General features: G+C 38.6%; 1 protein-coding gene across 1 annotated transcript in view; it reads left to right on the top strand.

Moving 5' to 3' along the window:
* Positions 1-15,386, top strand: part of C6 (complement C6) — an 86,205-nt gene that overhangs the window by 27,260 nt on the left and 43,559 nt on the right. The window contains exons 7-8 of the mRNA XM_022598482.2: positions 3,980-4,220; positions 9,444-9,566. Of these exons, the coding sequence (XP_022454190.1) occupies positions 3,980-4,220; positions 9,444-9,566 (364 nt within the window). The remainder of the gene's footprint in view (positions 1-3,979; positions 4,221-9,443; positions 9,567-15,386) is intronic.

Raw genomic sequence — 15,386 nt, 5'->3', positions numbered from 1 at the left:
GTGCCCCCCTCCAGCATCTGTTCCCTGCCAAGGCAAGAGGGAGCAAAAGCCACACTTGATTGGAGCACACTTACTCTATCAGGCCAGGGAGGGGTATGGCAGCCACAACTGGGGTGTGTGTGAAGTGTCTGTGCCAGCAGAGACCAACAGGCAGTTGCAACAGACTGGGATGCACTCACTCTGGTGGGAGTCCTTCCCTGTGCTGCAGAGACAGGGGCTGGCATGTGGGGGCAGTGGCGGCCCTGCCCCTTGAACACCACTCAAAGATGGCACTTTGTTTCCTAGGCAGACCACACTTCCTCTAGGGGCGTTCCTGGCCTCAGAGCCCCTCACTCCTGTCCCCTGTTGTATCCGTGCAGCCAACAGTGGTCCTTTCCCCAGATATAATCTCTTCACCCCACACTTTAGCACTCAGCCCCTGCCAACACTGGCAGATTCCCATCTCAGGCAGGGGCACCCAGGGCTGACTCCTGAGGAGGCTTTGGCATGGGCAACGCTCAGGAACCTGGAGCCTATGCAGGGAAAGGAGGCCTTGGATTGAGGGGCAGGTGAGCCTGCTCAGATGGGTGCTCCTCCCAGTGCCCATGGAGGCCAAAACAGTTGGGTGGGGAAGGAGGTTGCAATGGTGGCCCCACCCCTTGTGTGCCACTTAACAATGGCATCTTGCTTCCATGGTGTCCCAGGCTTCTGCAAATTTTTCCGGTTGTGGATCTCCTTACTCCTGTCCCTTTCACAGCCAACAGCTGTCCCCTCCCTGGGTCCATGCTCCAAACCCCGCTTTCCAGCACCCAGCCCCCCTCTGCACCAGGAGACACACGACTCAGGCTGGGATGTGCAGAGCTGTGTTGTAGACCATGCGCACAGCTCTTACTTTGTCCTGCCTTCCACAGATGGTCTGCTGCATTCCCCTTTGATCCTCTGAAGGTCCCTTTCTGTCCCAGCTGATTTCCCCACCATGAGGGGGTTTTACTGAGTGCAGGAACCTCTCCTCACCTTTGGCTTCCTACCAGGGGTACTGGTCCCTTTTTTGATTCCTCTTTTCTTTTGTCTTACCCAGTCGTGAGGGGATTTTTCTTGTCCTTTTAGGTGTCCGAAGTCTTCCGCTAATGTTCAGCAGGTGCTCTGTGAGAATTCTTCCATTTGTAGATGTATTCTTTTTTTTTTTAATTGGGATATAGTTGCTTTACAATGTTGTGTTAGTTCCTGCTGTACAATAAAGTGAATCAACTATATGTATACATATATCCCCTCCCTCTTGATGTACTTGTGAGGAGAGATGAATCCAGCATCCTCCTATTCTGCCATCTTGACTCCTCCCCCTCAGTAGTAGATGTTTTTAACACCATCTTGCAGATGAGTAAATTGAAGTCCATATATTTATTTTTAATTCAACAGAATTCATCAAATACCTACCATGTGTCAGGCACTACACTAAAGTCCAAGAAGTCAAGTCACTCCCGTGATCTTACTATGAGTAAATGCCAGAGTTGGGAATTAAAATCAATTGTCTAATTTTTGCCCACTATCACATCTACCACATTATATCTCAAGCTACTTGCTTATTCATTCATTCCTTTATTCATCATTTCACCAAACTCTGGAAAGAGTATAGCTCTGGTGATATGAGCATGTTGAAAAAGAATAAAATAAATTCCTTTTGTAACACAGACTGTTAGTTCACTTTTGAATGGACTCTGGGTCATATTGTTCCCCTCACACTTACCAAATTATATTCTTAAGACAAGTTAGTGTCAGAATTACCAGGAGGTAAAAAGACACCTCCCCGACCCTTCTTTTAATTTATTGATTCAGCATGTCTGGGATTGGGCATGTGAGTCTGGCTTTTTTTCAATAAGCCCCCCAGCTTGCTCTGAAGCAAATCTATTATTTATAAATATATACCAGTCTCAAAATTAAGGTTTGCTTCACAGAATTTGTTTATAAATGTTTCAAACATGCTAGAGAACACTTGTAAAACCCTTATCTGTAGGTAAACAGCTGTTATTTTATCTCTAATAGTCTGAGCCAAAGTGGAAACATTTCAGGCTATTCACAGTATCAGGGTCGAACATATGAAACTGCTGATATTCAACCATTTTTGACTTACAAGATTGTCAACTTTGTGTGGTTCAACCCAACATCTTTGATTAGATCTGAGCGGAATAAGGATATCTCAGGTTAAATAGAAAATGCTACTGCAAACTCTCTTAATCTTCAAATAGATAAAATAACATCCCACAAACTTGAAAATCAATCCAAGCCCTTAAGTGGAGTTTAATGCTTTATTTATCTTGTCACTAAAAGGTCTGACTAAACATTTGTTGGGCAGATAGTCTGTTTCAAGTCAAAATACCAGTTATCTCAGCAAGATTCAGTGTTTTTTGAATTTTTTTACAAAATTGAACCAACAAAAAGATGGTTAAAATAAAGCAAGCTCTCACAGAATGTTGAAATAGACCACACATGGTTAATAACATACTGTCACATAATTTTTTAGTCCAGAATAGCCAGTTCTAGCCACCAGGCACTGACAAGTGGGGCACCAAGGAGGTGCTTGTGCTAAGTTGAGTTACCAAAATTTCACTTGTATTTTCCACAATTTCATTTTTTAAAGCAACCTGGAAATTTTTAACAACCCATTTCAATGCGCATATCCAAACAGGCACGTTTCAGTTATTCAGGAAGTTAAGTGTGCTTCTTTCTAAAAGCACAATGTCCCTCTACTTTTCCAAAGCCACACCTCCATGACAAAATTCAAGTATTAAACTTAGAATTAATGGACTCTTAAAATGTAAGCTCCATAAAGACCTGAATTTTTTCTTCCTTGTTCACATCTATGTCCACTGCATATGAGATAGCTGAGAGATAAATGTATTGAAGGTAAGCAGATAGGAAAGAGTATGGAAAGGGACAGAAGGAGGGAGGAAGAGAGAGGAAAAGAGAGAGAGAGGTAGATGAATATTGACTCTTCCTCAAGCCTTGTGAGGTTTTTCTTCTTTTGTGTTAATAGTCATTTTGTTCCACAATTATAGCACACTGAAAGATAGCTGTTTAATAATTTACAGCTATAATAATTTAATTAATAAAGTTAACAATTTAACTAATAAAGACCTTTGGCTAAAATATGCCCCTCTCTCTTTTTATTAAACTTTACAATTTGCTAAAATTGAGAAATCAGTTACAGTATATAAATTTTTTTTAAAAGAACAGTATACATGGATACACACATAAAACAGTGGCTATGGAGAAGGACAGTATAATGAAATGAAATTTGGGGCATAATACCAATCACCTAATCCTAAATTAATTTGACATAACAAAAGACAATTAAAGAAAAAAGAACCTCCAAACAAATATTTCCGTTTACGGATAGAGAGAGAATACAAATAATTTTGTTTAATTTTACTCCTTATGTAATTTTAAGTCATAACATTTTGGAGTTGAAAGGGGTGTGAAATGTCACAGATGAAGGCTGTGCAGCAGGTGACATTTCCCAGACAACTGAGGCCCAGAGAATTGACATGCTTTTCCTGAGTATATGACAAAGTTATGACTTGAATCTCATTGGGTAACTTCCAGTCGAAAATTTACACAATCTTTGTTCAATTATTTGCATTAGCTAGGCTTTCTAAATAATAACGTGGTAGGGGTGCACCCACAATTGACCATCAAGAAAGAAAGATTTACTTTTTGATACTTAGATCTCTTTTTGGTAGACAGCACATGCCTCAGTCACACAGTTTACATGATTGAGGTCATCTTAATCTGTTTACCATTTTGAACATCTGAGGAAGAGGTACTGGAAAAAAATAAAATGAAAATTATCATTTTGTCTGTGGGAACATGCAATGGAGAGTTAACAATTATTGTAATGCTGTGGTTAGAATGAAGCTGATGGTAAACATTTAATGCTTGATCCCTCAAGCTTTCATTACCTTTAATAATCTTTTTTTTAAATCCTTTCTCCTCTTCCATTTAGGATTCCAGTTTTATTAGGATCCATAAAGTGATAAAAGTCTTAAATTTCACAATGAAAACTAAAGATCTGCAGCTTTCTGATGTCTTTTTGAAAGCACTTAACCACCTGCCTCTAGAATACAACTCTGCTTTATACAGCCGGATATTTGATGACTTCGGGACTCACTATTTCACCTCTGGCTCCCTGGGAGGCGTGTATGATCTCCTCTATCAGTTTAGCAAGGAAGAACTAAAGAACTCAGGTTCGCTTTCTTCAACCTTCATTTTTAACTGATAAGATAGTGTGCAATACATTTTTCTCTTTCTCTATCCTTTTAGTTCTTCTTTATTGACTTTATTTCGACCCTGCTTTATTTCCAAAACGATATGAAGAAAACCCAAAAAGTACACTCAAGGAAATAAAATAGAAATAGAAAATTCAGACAAAAAGAAGAAGGAAAAATAAACAGGCTTCACCTCTTTGGGCATCAGATTTGACCCAGAATTTCCTGACATTAAGAACATCATAAGCTGCTTAGTAGTGGTAAACTAAAGAGAGACGCATGCCATCACCTCAAGGAAAACAAAATTTGTCTTGGAACTAAACTCTAAAAGATAATTTACTTATAGCAATTTTATAGGAGATAATAATTTTATAAAACTGTAATTACAGCAAATCCACTGGCAGTCTTTTTTCTTGCTTTCTTTCTTTTCTTTTTCTTTTTTTTGGCCGAGCAGCTTTTGGAATCTTAGTTCCCTGACTAGGGATTGAACCCAGGCCCTCAATAGTGAAAGCGCAAAGTCCTAGCCACTGGACTAATTCTTTTTCTTTTAATGATTTTAACTGAAAGTCAAGGGCAAAGGATGAAAAGCGATTAAGGACTTGACAAGGGACTAAGTTAATATGGGCCAGATATGCACCTACTGGTGACAAAACTTGAAGCCAGATGGGAAGCACTTTCATTTGAAGAAAGATTGCAATTTTATATCTTGGGATATAATCAGTGATATTTTTCTGCTTACATATAAAATAACAATATAAACCTTGGTTTAAAAAATAAATCTTGGGGCTTCCCTGGTGGCGCAGTGGTTGAGAGTCCGCCTGCCAATGCAGGGGACACGGGTTCGTGCCCCGGTCCGGGAAGATCCCACATGCTGCGGAGCGGCTGGGCCCGTGAGCCATGGCTGCTGAGCCTGTGCGTCCGGAGCCTGTGCTCCGCAACGGGAGAGGCCACAACAATGAGAGGCCCGCGTACCGCAAAAAAAAAAATTTTTTTAATAAAAAATAAATCTTGGTTTCTTATTATCCTAGATTGCCAATATTAATTACTATTACTTAAGTACCTTTGTATAAATTTTTCAGGCTCCTGTGTGAAATTTTTCAGGCTCCTGTGTGAAATGACACAGCATCCTTGTGATGCTTCTATCTTGAGAACATGGTTAGGAAATTGTATAATAACCAGAACCCAACTGACAGATTCCCCTAAATAAATCAGAATTCTTGATAATTTAACTTTTTTTTTTTTGCAGTACTTGGGCCTCTCACTGTTGTGGCCTCTCGCGTTGCGGAGCACAGGCTCCGGACGCGCAGGCTCAGCGGCCATGGCTCACGGGCCCAGCCGCTCTGCGGCATGTGGGATCTTCCCGGACCGGGGCACGAACCCGTGTCCCCTGCATCGGCAGGCGGACTCTCAACCACTGTGCCACCAGGGAAGCCCTGATCATTTAACTTTTATACAAAAGAAATTAAGAATTTATTTTAAAAGACACCAAGCCAACTCTGAGGTCAATAGAGTTTCAATCCTTCTGTTCTTAATATCTCATTATGGCAAATGGTAATGTTTAATGGGGCTTCCCTGAGTCCTTCTAAACCTTAATTGATCAGATGTCCATCATGATCTGCTTTTTAAGACAGGAGATGGGATAAATGTCTTTGAGAAAGATTTTCAGTAAGAAGGTCTTCAAAATTTTTTGCCTGACAGAGTTACTGAAATCCAAAAGACTTATGCTGTGATGGGCTTTCCACACTGCCTGCCTCTTATGTCTCCTTACAGTTATCCTTTCCACTGGAGCAATGTTTGCTTGATGAATTTCATCAAAATTTATGATGAGCAAAAATCGTTTGGGGAAGTCTCTGGCCCTTGACTTGGTTTCATCTCACCCTTGGGATAAAATTATTCTGGTCACTGCTGCTGTAGCCAAGAATAATTTCTCACTTGATAAGCTATACTCATCATGCATTCACAGCAAAGCCTCTAAAGGCTTAGAGTTCAGGTCAGTTAAAGAACTATGTGAATCTTTAATCAACCATCCAGCATTTTAATAGTTGAAGCCCCATAACAAAAATGAAGAGTGATGAGCTATACTTCCTGAAATATTCTCACCTTCCATATTTTTCTCTTTAAATAAAAATAGAGACTTCAGACACAGAGCCACACATAATAAGAGAAAGAAAGGGAGTTTGAGATATGATATAAAACTGGAAATATATAACCATACACACCTATGTACACACACACACACTATATATATACATAGTATTTTAGTATGTGTATATATATTTAATATATTAAGATATATATCCTTATATTCAATATTTTTATATGTAATATATATTCTTATAGCCATTAAATATGTGCATTTCCATGTATATATATACTTCTCTGAGTCACAATAATAATATTGGAGCTCAATTTTAATTGTGGTTAAGATGAAGCTCACTCAGACAGAAACAAATCTCAATAAAATGGAATTCTCCGGTGGGTGTGCTTACCTGTTTTTGCCCACTCTTCAGATGAATACATATTCTGGCCTCCTCCCTTTTCCCTCTTTTAGTCCTTCTCCCCTTACTTCTCAATAATGTAGAGTTAGAGTTTAGGCTTAGTTTTTATTTGCTCTATTCAATAAGAATTATTTGCTTTATTCAATAAGAATTATATCCCTTGTCATTATTTTTTTAAATGACTTGAATACTTCATAGTACTTTCTCCAGTGCAAGAAGAATAAAACAAAATTAAATTGTTTTTTATTTGCATCCCTTGATTTATTCCTCTACTGCACAGTGTCCCATAGTCAATTTAAAACCTTGAATAAAAGTTGGCATTGCTTCAGCGTGCAACGTAAAAAGAATTTCAGGAATACAGAGACAACATTAAACAATTAAAATATCATGTTATACAAGATGGTAATTTTAAAGTCCTTTGACTGGGAAGTCATTTTCTGCTCTGAATTAGAGGAGAAAAACTGTACACCCCACTATTTATCAGTATGACTTTTTTTTTTTTTTTTTGGTACACGGGCCTCTCACCATTGTGGCCTCTCCCGCTGCAGAGCACAGGCTCCGGACGCGCAGGCTAAGCGGCCAGGGCTCACGGGCCCAGCCGCTCTGTGGCATGTGGGATCTTCCCAAACCAGGGCACGAACCCGTGTCCCCTGCATCAGCAGGTGGACTCAACCACTGCGTCAATCAGTATGACATTTTTGATTGACACTGTTGACCTTTGCCCAGTCAGAGTAGCTGAGGACATTTCTGAAATACTCATCTCTGTGTCACATCAGAGGGACACTCAGGCTTGAGAGGGCAAGTGCTTCAGCATCAAGAAACTCCTGTGTCAGTGTGGATATGGGTCAGGCACAAGCTATAGGACATCTTGTGAAGAAGAAAAGGCCGGCACAGAAATTCACTGATAAAGCCTTGATATTTTGATCACTGCATGACCAACACCACAACTCATAAGAGAGATTCATCATTCAAATCTTTAAGCATTCTCCTATAACCCTCAGCAAATGTAATTAACTTTACAGTTAATTAATTATGTTATAATTAGTGAATTGGTCACATACAATTTAATTTTCACTTATAAATCATAGAAACCTAATGAAAGGATAAGAGTTGTGAACCACAGACGTATTAACTTCCTCATGTGGCCTAAACATTTGCCTGACCCACTTATAAGAACAATACTACCAGAAGAAAAATGAGTTGTGTTTATTCAGTCTGACCAAAACAGCCATCAAACCAAGAATTCTTTACTCCAACCTGTAATACATCTCTTTGAATGGGTCAAACTATTGAAAGAACGGTGAAGTAGGAAGCCCCATCCCCATCTACTCAGCCTCATTCCTCGTTGATCTGCGCCCTCAGGTTTAAATTTCAGCATCATACTCACATGACACATCCAGCTCTGAAAACATTCTTCCCTGCCTCTTGTAACCTGCAACCCTAAGAATCAGTATCTGATAAACTACTTTGCTTTAAGTTGCTTAAGAGCTCACATAACAGCTCTATCTCTCATGAGCTTGTATTTTTCAAGGCAATTTTTAACTAAACATCAAAAAAACTGGATTCTAGTTTAGGTGTTTGGGGTACCAGGTGACTTGGGAAGCTGTTAAAAAAAAAAAAAAAAAAGGAAACATTTATTCTCCTCAAATTACCCCAGATAAGCAGTACAACTTAGCCTCCAAACAGCCAGGCCTGTTTCTCTGTGCTCTGTCCCACTCAATCCCTGACATCCCCATCGGTTTTGAAGTCATTAAGAATAATAGCTGGCACTGGGGTGGAAAAGACTGATTCAGATACCAAAATCTTTAACAAATGATGCTTCGAAGTTTGTTAAAAGATAAGAACAATGAAGACCAAAGGAATTAGAATTGGATGTCCTGGGCTTCAGAGCAACAAGACTTTTAGAAGAGTTATAAAACTGTGGAGTGTCATCCTATGAAAGCAGCACTGGGAAAGTAGGAAGATATCAAGCCCAGCTCCAACTCCTAAAGAGGCTGGGAATGAGGCAGCATCAACCTCCCTTGGAGACAACAGTGGAAATATATCAAGTATAGGCTTGAATTAAGATGAGGAGAAAGAGTGAACAGTCATCGAGGACATAAAAGAAGAGTTCATGAGTCAGGAAGTCAGAATTTCTGATAGTAAAATGAAAGCGTTTTGGAGGTAGAGGTGGAGTGAGCAGCTAAGTCAGGGAGAGGAAGCATAGCCAAGTATGAGAATGAGTGTTCCGGGAAGGAGAGGTGACCAATGAGATCTACATTTTAGGTGGTGAACAGGGGAAGAAGGGATATGGACTCAGTTCTCACAGAATCAGCTGTGGCCCCAAAAGAAGGCCTGTCAGCGGGGCACCAAACAGAGCATGTGTTTATCTCTTGACTTGTGAGGCTATACAAGGGCAGTGGCCAGCAGGACAGGAAAGCTTAGAGATTTATTGTGTGTAGGCAACATGGAGACGCCAACATGATCCCCATGGGGGAGACGGCAGGGACTCATATATACCTCTTCTCTTCAGCACGTCCCAGGGCCTGTGAAGGACTGCCTCTGTAGTAAAAGCCATTAATCTTTTGAGCTCACGGGAAGTGGAGGAGTTGTGTGCTGATATGGAGTACCTGTAGCTCCCCAAGTGCCCAGAGCCTCATGTTCCTCTTCCCTGAATTCTCCATGGTACATTCTCAGGGTTTTTTGCTTGTATTCCATTTCCTAGGTCTAACGAAGGCAGAAGCCCAAAACTGCATCCGGGTTGAAACAAAGAAACGCTACCTCTTCTTTAAGCAAACAAAAGTGGAACACCGGTGCACCACTAACAAGCTGTCAGAGAAATATGGAGGTAACAATGCTTTCTCTTAGCAGCTTACCCAGTGCGTCCTGACTGGCCATAATTTAAGTACCATATTGCACATGATTGTGACTACACTATTTTTCACTTTTCATTAGCTTCATTTGTTTGCCTCAGAGCCCTATGTGTGGTGGGGGAAGGGAGCAAATCAAATATTAGTACTGCTTAAAAGGGGACATGGTTAAGATTTTCTTTATCTCCTATTTAGTTTATTTAACTGAATAATTAATAAATTATTATTGATTTATTGATTCTTCCTATTTATTTATTGATTCTTCCTATCGGCCAAAACTCAGTATTAAGCATTGTAAAGCATTGTACAGATGGGCATGAACTAGGTCTTCCAGTCAAGGAACTTACAAAGTAAGGATACATATAGACAACCATTAAAAATACAGAAGATGTAGTACATATATACAATGGAATACTACTCAGCCATAAAAAAGAATGAAATAATGCCATTTGCATCAATGTGGATGGACCTAGACATTATTATACTAAGTGAAGTAAGTCAGACAAAGACAAACACCATATGATATCACTTCTATGTGGAATCTAAAATATGATACAAGTGAACTTATTACAAAACAGAAACAGACTCATAGACATATTATAGAAAACAAATTTATGGTTATCAAATGAGAAGGGGGGGTAGAGACAAATTAGGAGTTTTGGATTAGAAGATACAAACTACTATATATAAAATAGATAAGCAAGGTCTTATTCTATAGCACAGGGAACTATACTCAGTATCTTGTAGTAAACCATAAAGGAAAAGAATATGAAAAAGAATTATATATGTGTGTGTGTATATATATCCATATATATGAAAAATTGAATCACTCTGCTGTACACCAGAAACTAACAAGACATTGTAAATCAACTATACTTCAATTAAAAAAAAGACAAATAAGTTGTAAGAGAAGTACATTAAAAAAGCTCAGGCAACAAAGCCAGAAACCTGAGTGCTCTCTTTGATTTCTCCCTCCCTCTTTCTAGCCTCTACATCCAATAAGTAGTCATTCCTCCTCCTTAATATTTCTCCCAGTTCTCCCCAGCTCTTCATTTCCATACACATGCCTTCCATTCATCATTTCCAACCTGGATTACCACAGAGGCCTCCCAACTCATTCCCTTGCCTCTGGTCTTGCCTTCTTCCAATCTATTCTACACATTTTCTGTTAAAGGAATATTCTCCAAGGCAAATCTTATGAAACACTCATGCCTTAAACTTGTCATGGTTTCACACAGCCTTGAAGATAGGTTCCTGCCTCTCTCCCTGCCTAGCTAAACTTTATGCAGTCTCTTAAATAAGTCATGCTCTCTTCTGTGCCTTGCCATTATAAATAGCTCCTTCCTCTGTGTAAAATTTTCTTATTTCCTTACTCTTCCTGACTGATTGCTACTTCTGCTCAGAACAAAGGAAATCAGAACCACAAAATCTCCCAAAATATGAAATTTATATGGTCATGGGAGGACAGCCAAGGAACAGATAATAATATCATATTTACTATAATAATAAATAGGTAGTTTTAAATGTCAGAGCCTATCAATGGTCTACATGTGGATGCCCATGTTGAGCATAAGCAAAATGAGAGTTGACATGACAACTACACATTTGTATTATACCCCCCCAAAAAAGAACAGTATGCAAACAATCAATCTAGTAATATAAACCAAACAATGTACAGATTCTATACCAGTTTGTCTTGCAATAGAATAATTTAATAAGAATGTGAATTCAGTAAATCAAAAGCTCAGAGATAAAAACATTAAATATAAGAATTAATTGAAAAGGAAGATTTCAAAGCTAAGATACAAAGACAGCAAATATTGAAAAGTATTGCCATTATAGTTATAAATAGACACTGCAACTTCAAAATATAATTGTCTGAAGATAAAATTAATAAAGAAAAATCTAAAGTAATTCATAATGAATGCAGAGAAAAAAATCCAGATATTAACCATTACTAAAGAATATCTAATGGAAATGGAATGACAAATGTAATTCTATAGATGGGAATTAGTGTTCCTGAAATAGAGAGCCCAAGAAATGAAACAGAAAAACTATTATTAAAAATATATATAAATAAATATACACACACACACACACATATATATATATATATATATAAAGCCCCTGAAATAAAGGAAGAAATTTGTCTTCATTATTTGTATCAGAAATATTGTTCAAATATACAATTTCAAGACAAATTCTAGTTAATTAACTAAATACAAAGATTTTTAAAATGAATTCAAGTATCCTAGCTGAAAGAACAAGTTCCCTACAGAATAACAACAAAATCTGGCTGGCGTCAGACTTCTTCTTGACAAAATGCAAAACTACAAGATGATAGAGGAATGTCCACAAATTTCTAAAAGAGAAAAGAAAATGTGTTCATATGTAGAGGTAACAGAAAGATGTCTCAAAACATGAGAGAATTCTGGTAATATTCATTCTTGAATACTTACTGAAAAAAAACGACTATAAAATCCATCCAACATAGAGATGAGAAAATGTCAAATATGAATTCTAGTTTTCAGCTTGTAGGGACACTGCAAAATCAGAGACTACTGCAATAGTCTCCAAACTGGTTAATCAACTATCAATCCTGCCCAGCTGACACACTGCTAATATTCCTGAATTGTGTCAACTCCCCAACCCAAGTTTTTAGTGCCTGGCTTATAGCAGATTCTCAACTAATGCTTATTAATCACAATGACAATTTGCCTAAAAAAAGAGACACATTTATGTTGTTTTCTAAAAGCAAAGCACACTTAAGAACATAGATTTGGATGGACTGGTTCAAGATGGCAGAGTAGAAGGATGTGTGCTCACTCCCTCTTGCGAGAGCACAGGAATCAAAACTAACTGTGAAAAATCATTGATAGGAAGACACTGGAACTCACCAAAAAAGATACCCCACATCCAAACTCAAAGGAGAAGCCACAATGAAACAGTAAGAGGGGCGCAATCACAATACAATCAAATCCCATAACTGCTAGGTGGGTGACTCACAAACTGGAGAACAATTATACCACAGAAGTCCACCCACCAGAGTGAAGGTTCTGAGCCCCATGTCAGGCTTCCCAACCTGGGGGTCTGGCAACAGGAGGAGGAATTTCCAGAGAATCAGACTTTGAAGGCGAGCGGGATTTGATTGCAGCACTTCAACAGGACTAGGAGAAACAGAGACTCCACTCTTGGAAGACACACACAAAGTAGTGTGCACATCAGGACCCAGGGGGAAGGAGAAGTGACCCCACAGGAGACTGAACCAGACCTACTTGCTAGTCTTGGAGGGTCTCCTGCAGAGGTGGGGGGCAGCTATGGCTCACCATGGGGACAAGGACACAGGCGGTGGAAGTTCTGGGAAGTACTCCTTGGTGGGAGTCCTCCAGATTAGCCCCACCAAAGAGCCTCTAGGCTCCAGTGCTTGGTTGCCTCAGGCCAAGCAACCAACAGGGAGGGAACTCAGCTCCACCCATCAGCAGACAAGCGGATTAAAGTTTTACTGAGCTATGCCCACCAGAGCAACAGCCAGCTCTACCCACCACCAGTGCCTCCCATTAGGAAGCTTGCACAAGCCTCTTAGATAGCCTCATTCAACAGAAGACAGACAGCAGAAGCAAGAAGAACAACAATCCTGCAGCCTGTGGAACAAAAACTACATGGACAGAAAGATAGACGAAATGAAAGGGCAGGGGCTTCCCTGGTGGCACAGTGGTTAAGAATCCACCTGCCATGATATACTTAAAGTGATGAAAGGAAAACCTACAACCAAGTTTACTCTACCCAGCAAGGATCTCATTCAGATTCGATGGAGAAATCAAAAGCTTTACAGACAAGCAAAAGCTAAGAGAATTCAGCAACACCAAACCAGCTCTACAACAAATGCTAAAGGAATTCTCTAAGTGGGAAACACAGAGGAGAAAAGGACCTACAAAAACAAACCCCAAAAAATTAAGAAAATGGTAATAGGAAAATATATATCAATAATTACCTTAAACGTGAATGGATTAAATGCTCCAACCAAAAGACACAGGCTTGCTAAATGGATACAAAAACAAGACCCATATATATGCTGTCTACAGGAGACCCACTTCAGACCTAGGGACACATACAGACTGAAAGTGAGGGGATGGAAAAAGATATTCCATGCAAACAGAAATCAGAAGAAAGCTGGAGTAGCAATACTCATATCAGATAAAATAGACTTTATAATAAAGAATGTTACAAGAAGGAAGGACACTATGTAATGATTAAGGGATCAATCTAAGAAGACGATATAACAATTATAAATAAATATGCACCCAACATAGGAGCACCTCAATACATAAGGTAAATGCTAACAGCTATAAAAGAGGAAACCAACAGTAACACAATAATAGTGGAGAACTTTAACACCTCACTTACACCAATGGACAGATCATCCAAACAGAAAATTAATAAGGAAACACAAGCTTTAAATGACACAATACACCAGGTAGATTTAATTGATATTTATAGGACATTCCACCCAAAAACAGCAGATTACATTTTCTTTTCAAGTGCATATGGAACATTCTCCAGGATAGATCACATCTTGGGTCACAAATCAAGCCTCAGTAAATTTAAGAAAATTGAAATCATATCAAGCATCTTTTCTGACCATAACACTATGAGATTAGACATCAATTACAGAGAAAAAAACATAAAAAACACAAACACACGGAGGCTAAACAGTATGCTACTAAATAACCAAGAGATCACTGAAGAAATCAAAGAGGAAATAAAAAAATACCCAGAGACAAATGTCAATGAAAACATGATGATCCAAAACCTATGGGATGCAGCAAAAGCAGTTCTAAGAGGGAAGTTTATAGCTATACAGGTCTACCTCAAGAAACAAGAAAAATCTCAAATAAACAATCTAACGTTACACCAAAAAGAACCAGAGAAAGAAGAACAAACAAAATCCAAAGTTAGCAGAAGGAAAGAAATCATATAGATCAGAGCAGAAATAAATGAAATAGAAACAAAGAAAACAATACCAAAGATCAATAAAACTAAAAGCTGGTTCTTTGAAAGGATAAACTAAATTGATAAACCTTTAGCCAGACTCATCAAGAAAAAGAGGGAGAGTACTCAAATCAATAAAATTAGAAATGAAAACGGAGAAGTTATAATGGACATGGCAGAAATACAAAGCATCTTAAGAGACTACTACAAGCAACTCTATGACAATAAAGAGGACAGCCTGGAAGAAATGGACAAATTCTTAGAAAAGTATAACTTTCCAAGACTGAACCAGCAAGAAATAGAAAATATGAACAGACTAATCACAAAGAATGAAATTGAAACTGTGATTAAAAACCTTGCAACAAAAAAAGTCCAGGACCAGATGACTCCACAGGTGAATTCTATCAAATATTTAAGAAGAGCTAACACTCATCCTTCTCAAACGCTTCCAAACAATTGCAGAGGAAGGAACACTCCCAAACTCACTCTACGAGGCCACCATCACCCTGATACCAAAACCAGACAAAGATACTACAAAAAAAGAAAATTACAGACCAATATCACTGATGAATATAGATGCAAAAATCCTCAGCAAAATACTAGCAAACAGAATCCAACAATACATTAAAAGGATCATAGACCATGATCAAATGGAATTTATCCCAGGGATGCATGGATTCTTCAATATATGCAAATCAATCAATGTGATACACCATGTTAACAAATTGAAGGATAAAAACCATATGATCATCTCAGTAGACGCAGAAAAAAACTTTTGACAAAATTCAACACCCATTTATGATAAAAAC

This window comes from Delphinapterus leucas, chromosome 3 (assembly GCF_059928025.1).
Source record: "Delphinapterus leucas isolate spDelLeu-1000000601 "Yukka" chromosome 3, BTC_Dleu_Yukka2, whole genome shotgun sequence".
Taxonomy (NCBI): Eukaryota; Metazoa; Chordata; class Mammalia; order Artiodactyla; family Monodontidae; genus Delphinapterus; species Delphinapterus leucas.
Note: the sequence above shows the minus strand (reverse complement) of the source record. Positions and strands in the feature narration are given on the sequence as shown.